General features: G+C 38.5%; 1 protein-coding gene across 1 annotated transcript in view; it reads right to left on the bottom strand.

The window, feature by feature from the left end:
* Positions 1-14,960, bottom strand: part of LOC139134932 (guanine nucleotide-binding protein G(i) subunit alpha-3-like) — a 58,529-nt gene that overhangs the window by 26,954 nt on the left and 16,615 nt on the right. The window contains exons 2-3 of the mRNA XM_070702032.1: positions 4,521-4,563; positions 849-990 (exon numbers count right to left, since the gene is read on the bottom strand). Of these exons, the coding sequence (XP_070558133.1) occupies positions 849-990; positions 4,521-4,563 (185 nt within the window). The remainder of the gene's footprint in view (positions 1-848; positions 991-4,520; positions 4,564-14,960) is intronic.

The raw sequence follows: 14,960 nt of genomic DNA, 5'->3' as shown, positions 1-14,960 counted from the left end.
CCAAAGCCATTACGCGAGTTTTCTGTTACTAATTGTATTCAACGACAGCTTCACGGTACTATCGTACATTGACCAAGACGCGATCATTATATTCAATACGTACATGTCAAGCGACATGATTTTGAAATATCTAAACTGATTTATTCGTTCAAACTTGGCAAAAATCTCAATGAGACGTGACAAATGTATGCCAATTTGTTCGTTTAAAATTGCATATTGACATGAATACCTAGTGTATATTGTCCCATTTTAGGATCTATGTTAAGGTTTATAATGTAAGACATCCATATCAATTGAATTAATTGGATATGTCCACAGGTGTTATGCAGTATTAAGACACCCCATTCTCTCCTCACTGACCAGAACCATTGCCCCAAGTGTATATTAATTAACCCCTTTGACGAATACTGGTTAGAATTATAGTTTGTTTAGGATGACCTTAATTTGGTACGAGTTCAATGATGTCAATGCTGTTGTAGAATTCATTTCAACGATTGGCACCCATTATTTGGACCAGCTGAACCATTATTCCGTAACAAGTACTAACTTCGTCAGTGCACGTTACGTCTTTTCACGCTTACGGGAATTGTTTAAGTCTCATTACTTCTGCCATTCAACTCAACCAGAATTATGGCTGTATTCAAAAGTTCCACTAATTTTGTCATTGGTCACTATGACGCCAAAACTAAATGATAAATATGGCAAAAATGAACATCAATGAATCAGGTATGTTTAAAAGACCTCCATTTATCATGCTAGACATATTTTTTCAGAAAATATCAGAGCGAGGCTCGATGTTCACGATAAAAAAAATGCTTGAATAAAAATTTCAGATATGTTGTACGTACCACCCTTGCGATGTCGGCGTATTCGATGTGGAGTGTTTCCATGGCTCGAATGATGGCAAGCATCGACTGGATCGTATTGCCGTAGACGACTGGTTTGTGACGCAAGCATTCCTCTTTGGTGAAGCCGTCATGGTGAATTATTCTGTGCGCGATATAAAATGTCAGAGAGACAGTTATGTACTTATTACAAGAACTGAAAAAAGGAAGACAGAAATCACAAACTGAAAACCACAATCAGGCATATACCGTTCATCGCTAACGTATCAGTTTCTAGAGAGCAACAAACTCTGTACAAAGACGGATTAACTTCATCAGAGCATGGAGGTAGTAGAGATCAGAGCAATCGCTTTATACTTCCTCTTGCACATGCACACACGGCGTTACCGCAGGACCTTTTCAAAGTCTGGACTGCGCTAAGACTGAACATTTGACATGTGCCGCCTAACAGTGATATCCTCTTATGATCACAACTAGGCATATTGGCAAATCGTTAGCACCTGTACAACACTTAAGACCAAAATCGTGCATTTCTTGACACCCACTCAAACAGTAATAACCATCGCTTAATGCCAAATCTAACGGCTAAACTAAATTGAATTCGGTTTGATCTCAGCTGAAACGTTTTGCAGTATTCATGTTCTGTCGTTAACACAACGATATATTTGATCGTCAGCTTTTTTAACTGTCGTCCAGTACGTTTCAATTTTTAAGTGCTTTTACACAATTTGACATTGCCCAAACCGGTTTCATAGAAATGTTTTATTTCAATGAAAGGCCTCATGGTGGCTGACCAATGCAAATGTAGGGTCAAAATCAGGTCAATTCGATCAGTCGATCAGTCCCTCGATCAATCGGTCAATTGTCAGTCAGTCAGTCACTCAACAAGTCTTTCTTTCCATCTACCTGTTTATCTATCAGTCCATCTATCTACCAATTCATCCATCCATCATCCATCTATCTATCACAGTAACACAGTACAATAAATTACCCACAATTCAGTATGATTTGTACACACGATGTTAGAATTTTTATAATTTTTTCAGTTCTACCTAAAAGCAATTATATAAACCTCTAGATAATTGGTTAATTGTATCTATTAAAATTATGTTTAGATACTTCAGTGTAAATTTCAAAGAAACCATTAAATATCCATAAAAGTCACATTCTGCAGGTACTACAAATGCCATATTTTTAGGAAGCAAGTTATGACAAACTGAACGAGTCATTCTCTGAGAAAAGTCAGCATGTAAATTTCTTTAATTTGTCTTTCTGTTCAGAAAAAATCAATATCCTTTTGTTTCATAAAACAGGTTCAACTAGTCTCCTACTTTCCATCATTTTATTAGCTCACGTGTGTAAACACGTGGGCTAATGTCATAGCGATGTCTGTCTGTCTGTCCGTGTGTGTGTGTGTATGTTAGTGTGTGTGTGTGCGTCTGTCTGTCTGTCTGTTTACACGATAACTCAAAAACGCCTGAACAGATTCAAGTCAGATTTGGTACACAGGTACCATATGCTACTTGCAAGAACTGATTAGATTTTAGTTAGTGTGGCTTGCATATTAATGAAGTTATGCAATATCATTTTTTCCGTACAATGGTTTCCCTATGGAGACGGTAATGACAGTGTAGACATATATCAAGAAATACTGCACAAAATTTCATGAAACTTTTCACAGATGACAGTCTCAGAACATTATGATGATACTGTGAGTGTCATGTCAATTATCTTCTCATTTGCATATTTAATGAACTTTTGTTATTAGTGACACAACTCTGAAATTCCTGCACCAGACTTGATAATACTTGCAACAAATATTGATCTGATATAAATCTAATTATGCTTAGAAGCATTTGGCAGTGTCAAGTTAACAAATAGCTCATTTTCATATTTTATGAAGTTTTGTAATTCGTCATATAACTCCGATATAACTTCACCAAATGTGATGAAATCTGCTGCAGATACTGATCTGACTGACATCTAACTGTAATGTAAAGCATTTAGCAGTGTGAAATTAATTAAGGGTTCATTTGCATATTTAATGAACTTTGTAATTAGTGATATTACTCAAAAATTACAACGTTAAATTTGATGGAACTTGCTACAGATGTTGATCTGATAAATATCCAATTGTACTGAGAAGCATTGAGCAGTGTCAAGTTAATAATTAGCTCATTTGCATATTTCATGAAGTTTTATAATTAGTCATATAGCTCCGAAATAATTGCATCAAATATCATGAAAACTGCTGCATATACTGATCCGACAGATATCTAACTTTGTTGTAAAGCATTTAGTAGTGTAAAGTTAATTAAGGGTTCATTTGCATATTTAATAAACTTTGTAATTAGGTATATAACTCTGAAATTACGGCACCAAATTTTATGAAACGTGCTACAGAAATTGATTTCATAAATATTTAATTGTGCTATGAATCATTGAACAGTGTCAAGTTAATTTAGGGTTTATTTGCATATTTAATGAACTTTGTAATTAATGACATTACTCTAAAATTACAGCCCTAAATTAAATAAAACGTGCTACAAATGTTGATCTGATGGATATCTAATTGTCCCATGAAGTATCGAGCAGTGTCAAGTTAATTAACAGCTCATTTGCATATTAAATAAAGTTTTGTAATTAGTGATTAAACTCTGAGAATACTGTGCGAAGTTGAAAAAACCTGCTACATATAGTGATAACATATATCTTATTGTTCTGTGAAGGGTACTACTATTGATGAACCTGTTGTAAAACACGTGAGCATATTCAGTTTATATCTGGTTCTCTATGGCAAAAGACACAATCAGTGGAAATTAAAAAAAATTGATATCTTCTCCCTCAATCAAGCATACTTTTCTAAATCATTTAAAATTGGAATTGAGAAGAATGGTGTTCTTAAAAGTGCGTTTTCAGAATTATAAAAACTAGTCTGTGAATTTGTGTACACATGGAAGACGTGGTAGACTTAACTGAGGAGTCTCTGAGTGTACAAATCATGATGAATTATGGGAAATGTCCAGTACTGTGTATCACTCAATCAATCCATCCGTCGATCTATCTAGATATATCTTTCTATCTATATCTATGTCTACTGATCTGTCTTTTTGTCGATCGATCTACACCAGATGAATATGTGTTAAACTTTGTGTACCTATACAAACCAACCCAAATGCCAACAACCAAATATACATACATACATACATACATACATACATACATACATACATACATACATACATACATACATACATACATACATACATACATACATACATACATACATACATACATACATACATACATACATACATACATACATACATACATACATACATACATAACAATAGGGATCAATATTCATTGCTCTTAATTACATCAGCAATTTTGCTCTGTCCATTCGTCAATTCGATGTCGTCTCCAAGTTGATGGATGATACTGGTCGATGTCCTTAATGTAATGCCATTTCTTTCAAGGTTACTTCTCAATCGCTATAAAATATAGATTTGAACGGCCATATTTCAAGATTTGCATCCATTCATTCTAGCACACGACGTAAGCGTAATTGTACTGATGTAACATTATCTTTCTCGGCTTCACTGGCGTGTGTACTCAGCTTTTTTTGACAGACAATGAACACGTTTGAGGCAAACATTATCTAAAACTACTCACTTCATTTGTTTAACTATAGTGCTCTTTCCAGACTCGCCAGCACCTGTAAAACCAAAAGAAGACGGGTCGTCCGATGAAATGGTATGCCTTCAAACACTACAGATCTGAAGCACTAAGGGTATTTACATCTTGGAAGGTGTTGGTCAGAGAGAGGCTTGGCAATTTGTGCCTTCCAAGCTCTAATATTTAGGGGCATTCATATTTTCGCTCTAAAATTCCTCACCGTTTTTCCACTTTCAACTATTAATGTAAATAATTGTGAATTCAGCTTGGCTGAAAATTTCCTAACAATAGTCAATCATCATATTCTGTCCAAGATCTCAACGGCCTATCCCACAACAATGGTGCAACGGGGACGACTGACTGAAAGTATACTTTCAATGTTTTCACATATACGTAAGCATTCGGGTCTACGATTTTTGAAGGCGGCAAGTAACATTGTTCATTTACTTTTTTCTTTGCTTTACTGACATCCCCTTGGTATGATCGCGATGTCGCGAGACTACTATGACGCAGGCATTTTCCGAAAGACGACCGAGTTCGGTAATATCCTGTATCCGTCAGTGTCCGAATTAACCGTCTACGCACGTCGTGACGCATCTCCGACGTAAAACAGACACCGAAGGGCACATCAACGACCGAACGATGGAAAGATACCACTGTAATGTTAGATGGCCTTTATTGGCTTCAATTACTTTGCTGACTCATGTAAGAATTGCTAGTCCTCATCGGGGATGCGATGAAAACATTTCTACGAGGAGACCTAAGTTGTGAGCAACAAAACATTACTTAAAACTAGGCACTGCAGTTATATGCTATACGGTCAGCGCCGTGATACGCCGACGCTAGCTCTTTAGTGACATGAATGTTGTACAGACCCATCTTGGAACGTGCTAAGGGGGCCTTCAGTAATTATAGTGGGGTGGACCGAGGGAATTGGGGGAGAAAACTGTCCAAGGGGAAGGGTCACTTTTTATAAACCTATCTTGAAGGAGGGTCACTTGTAACAGAAGCTGATTTCACAGCCTGGCCTAACCTTCGATTGTCCATGTGATATTTTCTAAATGGGAAATCACCGACGAAATACACCGATTCTTTTAAATACATACGCATTATCGACAAGCTTCACAAGCAAGGAAGATGCAGTGATATGAAAGACAAGAGACAAATACATATGGGACATAGTTCTCTCATATGTATGACAAATTTCTTGCATACACATGCACTTGTAACCACCCTAGTCTAATCAAATACACTAAATGAATTATCAAACGTCCATAAATACACAAATTTAGCTGGTTTTGTATTGGAAAAAATTGTTCATAGTTTCCTCAAAGACTACAATGTATAGTGAATCAACATTTCGATGAAATTCCAAAATTAAATTTCTTGTGAACATATGCACTTGTAACCACCCTAGTCTAATCAAGTACATTTATATCAATTATCAAACGTCCACAAATGCACATATTTTGCTAGCGTAGTTTTATATTTGAAGACAATTGTTCATAGTTTGCTCATAGACTACCATGTATAGTGAATCAACATTTTCGATGAAATCCAAAAATCCAATTTCATGTACACATGCACGTTTTCCTTCCCACTTCAAGCAAAGTACATTTACATATGTTATCAAACATATAGCTTGGTTTTTTTTGGAGAGGGTAATTGTCAATAGTTTGCCTGATAGACTACCAAGTATTATGATTTGATATTTTTGGTGAGGCACTATATTAGCCACATCATGCCTTCCTATAGTTGTGCAAAATATGGTGACCTTCCCGCAAATGTATATGAAATATCATGTCCCTTCAAAAATTCTTGCACGATAAATTGCGACCTTCCCTCCCAAAATGCCAGCCCCCTGTAATTTCTGTCCCTGCCTTCTTACATAAGACTGTTTCAGAAATCCCTGGGAACACACTACAGTGGTTGTAGGGATGGTCAAGTTTTAGAATGTTGGACAGGGGGAGGGTCACGCTTTAGATAAAATGATAGGGAAGAGTTACATTTTGCAGTACAGGTGCGCACTGAATTCCCCCAGACCACCCCTCTGAAATTACTGAAGGCTCCCAAATATACGTGATACCAGCGAACTTTGAACGAGTGTTTGTATCCTGCCCTGTCGACACGGTGCTGAAAGCACCAGTAACAGATTCAGCCGGTGAAATTCGATGGAATAACGGCAAAATCGATTTAACTCAAGTTAACTAGAGCGAAGCTAAAGAGGTGTGAACATCACGATTCGCGTTCTCACTCTTTTAAAGTATGGCAAATTATGTCGACCTTTAGTCGCCAACTTTTCCATAATCATAAAAATGTACACCGAAAATAGCTCTAATAACTGCGCATAAAAGCACGTTACCAAATCAATCGAAAAGTAGCCCTAAAATAACTTCCTTCGTGACTTTAAGAAGTAAAATCTGTGTACTCGAGGGCATTTCGATACGCCGTTGTCGAAACTCAATAAGAAAGCAAGAGCTTCGACCAGGGATTGCACAAGCCCCGAAACACAGTTGTTATCCTTTCAAAATATCTTAACAAAAAAATCCTTATATCTTTATCTTTACAGAGCAAGAAATTCACTAAAAGACATCACCGGCGAGACTTTCACTGTACGGTACCACAAATTTTACACAACTAGTGTGGGCTTAGGTTTATCCTTGAAAACAAAAGTAGGAAATGCCCTTCATGCGTGTTTCATGATGAAACACGTCAACCCATTCTCATCTGCGTCCATTCTAACTCCAGGAGATTGGAGTTTAACGGGAACTTTACACTGTGTAATAGCTGCTGAGTGAATACTGATGCCATATGGAACATCCTTTATACCTGTGTTGTCTCTTTCCAAAAGAAGTGCTGACTCATTCTTATCCTATCGTAAATCGTTTCCAGGAAACAGCCAGTCGAAATGTCGAAGGTCAGAAAGTGCGTGCCAAGTGGACTTTGCACGATTCCGTGATTGCCTTCGTTTCAATTTACCATCTTCCAGTCACGGACTGAATTACAAGACTCTCTTCTACTCTGTGTCCGATACTTTTTTCTCTCGAGCTCTCCGAAGAGCAGGTCATCCTATGACCTGGAAAAGAAACGTCAATGCGATACCCTTCATACACAGTAGCTGCTAGCTAAACACGAACTCGTGATCTTTCTTTTACAATTTTACTGGCACTGATTCAAACCCAAGACACCACCTTCATCATTATTTCGTCATTTAACTAATGGCGGTGAAACGTCAACATTGATATAAGACGCACAGCGCTGCCCTAGTCTGAGAAATGCCATTAAAGCGGTCAGGCGTCTGCATGATGTAGACATAAAAAGGGAGCATTCCGTTCACGGAAGTCCTTAATTCTTCGGCCGATGTTTCCCTGGGTGATTGTCGATATTACCGATACGGTTTTCTAAATGGGAAGTCAGACTGCAACTTGTTTAGATCATTCAATGATTTAATCCAAGGGAAGACTCGCAGAGTATAAGCTGTAGAGTCCCGACAACCCAATCAAAGGGAAGACGCGCAGAGCATCAGCGAGACTCCCGACAACCCCATCAAGGGAAGACGCGCTTATAGTTTCAGCTAGACTCCTGACAAACCCATCAAGTTTCACATCATGGCTCTGAGGATTCATCTTTTTACAAACGTTCTCATCGTAAACCCGGAAGATATGATCAAGTATATGCAAACAGTCAGTATGAATGACACGACTTCATCCACTGTTTACCCCTAAGTTGATTCAGGAAATTCATGTTTCTGTTAATTAGCTCCATCTGAACGTTCGCGTTCGTATCTGTACTTTCTGCTACGAGGGGAAAACCTTGTGGTTATGGTGGGTAATTAGGCTACGTTAGACCCCATAATGTGATCATGCTTTGGGTCCTGGGGAAATACTATCATCAAATTTCGTCAAAACGCCGACAAGTAAACTGAAGAAGGTATACAATGAAGACAAAGCCAGGCCGAGAAGCGATGAGGAATGTGTCATATCTCGCTGAGCAGAAAAAAAGAACATGACTCGTTCCTTGAACATTTCTTTCATTTAAATGATCGCACGGCGATATATTCCAGATCATTCAACACATTTTCCATTTACTTTGCAAAGGGTAAAGTCGGTCTCCGGCTTTCAACTTGAATGTGATCATCTATACACGCATAACACATTCCTAGATTTAGATGACCCATATATATATATATATATATATATATTATATATATATATATATAATATATATATATATATATATATATTATTATATATTATATATATATATATATATCAAAGTGTACAAATATATATCTCAAAGTGTACAAATGTCCTTTTTTGGAAATTACGATGCTCGATGCTAAAAGCAGAGTGTTATAAATAATAACACAAATTACTTAAAGTACAAAGTAATTGTATCTGTTACTTAAGTTTCGTGCATCCTGCAATCTTCAGACTGGTTTTTCCTCAGGATGTCTTCTCATATGGTTGGGACGTACCATTGTACTATAGTTGTACTTGTAGGTGGTGTTGCAATTCGATAAATAATATTTTGTTTTGATTTCGACACTTCGAAACCAACTGAGACTGTTTGTTTAACAGCGTAGATCTGTAAACATTGATTAGACATGATGGATCTTGTTTTGCTAATTTAATATTGTCTTTGAGAATTGGAATAAGCGGGGCACGCCGAAGTTGCAGTGAAAAACGTCGTCTGCTATCGGATTTCAATTTCTCATCATTACTAACGTAGTAATGTAACCTAAGGAAGCCGTCATTATTTACTGCCTGGGGGTCAAGGAATGTGAGGGGGTCACTCAAAGATTAAAAGCTACAAGAGGGTTGCTCAAAATGTGGAGAGAAGAAGGGGGTACTCAATATCTGATGCAAAACGAATTGAAACATCTCTCAGATTACACCATTTCACACATCAATCTCTCAGAATTGTCGGTGCTAGAGGGGAGGACACCCGTTCTCGCGTTATCTCTCCTTGGGGTGCTCTAAAAGTTGTACTTAGTAAAATTACAAATTGAAAAACCCTCTCGCATTGCACCAGACTTCATCATTGTACACACCAATGTTTCAAATCTTTCCACAAAGGAGCGGGTACAGCCTTCTTTCACACTTTCCCCCTCAGCCTCGGTCTCCAGCGTGTTCTCCCCCTGTACTTTCAAATTCTGCCCAGTCAGACATCTTAGTGAAAACCTTGTCTTGATACCCATCCAAATTAAACAATACTATATGGTTTGATACTGGTTATAGCGTGAGCTTTTATATCTACATTTAATTATGACTTTGAATTTCATTTTGTTGGTTTCACCTTTTTCAACCGTCATGAGATAACCGATGATAATCTGGAAGGGTACACCGGGATTTGAAAGGTCTTTAATATTGATGTATTTTTGTAAATTTTAGAAATACATGTCTCGATATTTAACTTTTCTAAGTGGGGGGGGTCAGTCCAAATGTCTGTGCTAGAGAGGGGGTTACTCAAATTCATCAGGGTTGGCAGTGGGTACTCGAAGTTTCAGAGTTTCCGATGAAAATCCTCCAACCCCCAGGCCGTAAATAATGACGGCTCCCTTATCATAGCGTTGCCTTAAACTTGGTTATCCCGATACTGCCGTATTCAGACGTCCTTCGAGGGAACATCTACACCACAGACCCATTGCTGATAACATTGTACAACTGACTCAAACTCCGGGCATCTACAAACTGCACTTGTCACGCCACTGATGGAGCAACGCCCTCTCATTGTTTTTCTTTTAATTGGACTGATCGTCTTATATCGATATACACGAGGGATATTCTTTTTAGGGATAAAGCAGACGGGGATGTAATATAAAGCGTAATATGATTGCTGAAAGATATTCTCATTACTGTGTGCTCGGGTCCAACAAGAGCTTTTAGTCATCGTTGCCAGTCTCCTGTGTATCAGGCAGAATCATTCACACGGAGAGAGTTCCGAGGAAAACCTTCATTACACGAAGGACATTGACAGATTGTACTGTGACGAAGATGCCGGTCAGGTCATTGCTCAAAACAAACCAGTTGGATATTCATAATAATTCAATCCTTGTGGCTGCAACCCTGTTTTGTTACGAGCCTCTCTATCGAGACTGAATGGCTACTAGTCCCGCAAGCCTCACACGATATTACAGAGAAAATTACCGACGGAACAATCGAGAACTACACCCACAGAGCTGGTTAAAATTCGTTCTGTGACAGTTCAAAGTTTCCTCATAGGCATTAATATAACTTGTCGGCAGGCACAAGACGGTGTTGCTAAATTCGTTAGCAAAATAAAATTCAGGGGCTCGAGAGCCTGATAGTGTTGCGAAGGGGGCGGACACAGTCGTGGCTGTTTGAAAATATCTGCGGGGGAATCGAATTTATGCCCCTTCTCGTGGCGACAAGAAATAATGTGCGCATATACGCCACCGCATACAGAATTTACTTCTGTTTCCAAGACCTATGTTCCGACAAAATGGAAGAAAAAAATGTCGATGAGGTCTCCTTGTGCCAATGGATGTTCGCCATGACGACTAAATTTTGTGGAAAGGCTGACCTAAGTCCTCGCTATATTTGTGTATGAACCAAAAACGACTATGCAAATATATCATTATTAATCATTCAAGCTACAACCTCAAGGCCGTCAGTGTACATATTCGGTCAATTTGAGAAGAAACGGTTGGACGCATTCTTAATAATGTTCTCTCCAAATTGAAGCGATGCGGTAAAGGCGTTCTTAATGTTGTTAATATGAAAGCCGATGCTACTCCTATTCCAGGCTATTATGTCCATTAAACGATGAAGATCTCTATCAAGTAAGAGCATACACAGCAGCTGTTGCTGAAATTTTTCAACAGTAACAAATCACTTATCGTGGAAACTATCTCCATTTATTATGTCTATGGCAACAAACAAGCAAGTAAGCGAAGGTCTTTGTGTGTAGCCATGACCTTGTCTCTTTGAAAATTGTAAAAAATACCGACATGACCATTCTCGGTGGAGTGACAGACACGATATGCAAATCAGCGTATATTAACCATATGCATTTTACGTGGTATGGTCAATATGTATGCATTTAGCATATGTAACCGTGTACAGAATCAGCACACATGAAAAGTTCCCGTATTTTTTCATCGGGGCAAACACCAGCCATATTTGATAACCATTCCCCCACTATAGTAACGTATGTATTTGACATTTCATATCCATTAAATTAATCGTAATTGAAATGTGGACGATGCTGGCAGGCTTGAGTTAAATAGCGCAAGAAACACAATCGCTACTTCACAAAAAGCATACTTTTTCCAGACTCAGAGAACGGCATCTATAATGCAGCCCACGCGAGAAAAAAGAAAAGTAGGTGACGTGCAACCAAAAACCACGGTCCCTCCACAAATGCTGCTTTAATACCATAATGAAAGCACGCACACATAATAGCATGCTCAATATAATTTATCATCTCTGAAAATATTAATTACGAAGGTACCTTTTTGGCGCTGATCACATGGACAATCATAGTAGCCTTTTAACTCAATTTATGTGACCAGGCTGTTAAAGATTTTACAAACGTCTTGATCAACAGCCGATGATATGACTGCAAAGAGAACATACTGTATGTGGATACCATCTTTGCCTGATTAACATGGTTTAGCTGTTTGCTTCGGGTAAGGTCGGACTTAAGCTTAATCGTACAACCAATGAGTAGACACTAATAATAAGCTGAACTGGCACATTGCGGTTATTACTTCACGAAATATTCCTCGATGAAGTTGTGTCAATTGTTTGGAAAACTGGGATTAGATCTACTCCGCATTTTAAAATCGCCGTGTGTAGTGTATTAATCCGCGACTAGGAAGTTGCTGTAGAAGAAAGTCGCCCACTGCAGACAGTCGGCTCCCAAGTTGTCTTTTATAGCCGCGATTATTTGTCGATGGGATTTGCCAGATTTGTTAACTTCCAGAGTATGATAGATGGCGATGCCAATAAACATGTGGAATGCAGTGACAACCTATTCCTTCACTGTTCCCGTTGATGCGGTAGTCTGACGGCACAGACGGGTGTACCTCGTTAAAATTTAGCATGTACCACATAATATTATTATTAGAGGGAAAAAATATCGCCGATCGTATACTCCATAGGCTGCGTGCGTTGTTGAATACACCTTATACAGGCGCATCACGACAAGGTAAAGATGAATGTACAATGGTAGAAGGGCGGCCATGGGAATCAAATACGTATTAAATGTCCAGATAATAATAAACCGTCTCTGTTGCCGCTGTTATCTCAGACTGAGGTGGATTAAGCTTTTAGAAACTACCTTTGAATTAATTGCTTTAATTATTCAGCAGAGCTAGTTGTGCTCCTGGCGGGCGCCTCGGGTCCTGGAGATACAGGGCGATATATGTTTGAGAGGCCGTGTAAGTTAGCGGTCGAATACTTCGATAATCCGGCAATAAATCTAGCCTTGTAAGGTCACATCTTCATGATCCGTTCCCCACATGAGACAGTCAAGTTATTATTTTCCACCCTAGGGGGAGAGTGGTAAAATATCAGTCATAGCTCCTGGCTTTCAAGAAATTCCATCCTTGCTGCATTGCGTTGACTCAGTGGTAGAATCAAATGCGTTCTCCATCGAGACCAATTTCCACAGTGAACCATTCCTGGTAGCGATATCTCTTACATAAAAGCGAAATCTTATAGGAAACTTTGTCTGCAGGGGCTATTTAATATTTGTCATGGAGTTTACTCGAATGCAGGATTACGTCATGATCCTGCAATGCAGACGTGGATCTCCCTTGGTTACGTGACCGAAGTTTACCATCGCGAGAGTGAACTGAACTTCAAACAGATACATAACTATTCTAACAGAGCGTCTAAAACTCAAACTCGTCAAGTCTGACCTATTTTAAAGCACTTAGCCTCCATTCGCAAGTCTTCGTTGAACTTAAAATTTTAGTTTGTCTTTTGGCGCAGAAGTCATCTTACGAAGCCTTTCATGTTTCGAATTGCCATTGGCAATTGAACGTTGGGCGCAATAGATGTAGAGTACATTTTTTAACTATGCCCGTGATTAGAATGTTGGAAGAGAGTTTCATGTCAGGGAAATAGACATTTTCCGGGTTATCCCACAATGCATTGCTGTGGCGGTATCAAACACCGTATATACACTCTGAACAACAACAACACACTGATCTTGTGTTGTACAACGGATTATTAATACAAAAATGACACAAATCCGCTAAAAAATTCCCCACGTAGTTGTATCCATCGGCGACGAAAATGTTAGTTCAGGGTGTTTACCTACCATGTAGTGTTTTAAGAGTGACATATGCTGCGTATAGGCCTACCCTACAGCTGAAAAGGTCTAAGAGTACGTACGCTTTGTATACCCTAGCGCGCACTGCACCATGGAACCGGTAAAAGAACTATTAGGGCTATCTCTTGCGACAATTTGACAGAATTGATTTGAGAGATAGATGCGAAATTTACGATAAAACTGATAAATCACGTGAGACAACTGAGTAATTTGTACATACAAGCCGTGCAATTTGACTAGAACGGTACAGTCTTTGAATGTAATCAATTTAACCATCTCCATATAACAGTTCTGTGTGTGTGAAAAAAATAAGATGAGTCGCATCTCAAGATGACTCCGTAATTGAAGTAACTTGTATTCTGAAGGTCGTCGTGCGCATTATCTTTTTTCATGCCAACTCCAATTTTGAAAGAAGTAGTCATTGCAGGCACGTCTTGGCAATAGACCTGGAAATAACAAGGTAATGGGAATGGTGCAGGAAGAGTTCACGGCACTAACATGAAATACGAAATATACAAGGCAAATGTTCTCGATGTAAATGCCATGTTGTGTGATGGACAAAGCCTGTTCTATGAATAGCTGTTCCAGAGTTTGTCTCGTGGGAACACGAACGTAGTATTTAAAAATAAGCTTTCGGTGTCATGTGGAAGCGAGGAGTTTGCGTTATCACGGGTGGGAGAGCCAACAAACTTCGTGGCCGTTATCTGAAATTATCAACGTAGCAATCATTATCACGACTATTAGCAGGCCATACTTGGTAATTAAGCACTTCTTCTGCACAAATAGAAATCCAAAACAAAAAGTAATGGTGGCATGATGATATTAATGTGATGAAAAAACTAAGAAAGAATAATAATCTAAGTAGCAGAAAATTAAATTTAGACTTCTCAAACAATAATTATTTTATTAAAATTTGAAAATGACGTCCTTCATTGAGTACTCAAGCTTCCATTTTAAAACGTGTCTTCTTTTATATGGAAAACGTTCCCAGTCATTTCTATGTGGTCTGATCTCAAAGAAAAATATGCAGTGTCAGTCTAGAGCATTAACATTCGATGCTGTATTCTGAAATGACTAGTGTTTTAGAGAGTCTCTGGGCGAAAATAAATTATGCTATCTTCCCCGGCAAGG

Source organism: Ptychodera flava, chromosome 6, assembly GCF_041260155.1.
Source record: "Ptychodera flava strain L36383 chromosome 6, AS_Pfla_20210202, whole genome shotgun sequence".
Lineage (NCBI taxonomy): Eukaryota > Metazoa > Hemichordata > Enteropneusta > Ptychoderidae > Ptychodera > Ptychodera flava.
The sequence above is the reverse complement of the archived record's forward strand: the minus strand, read 5'-3'. Positions and strand labels throughout refer to the sequence as shown.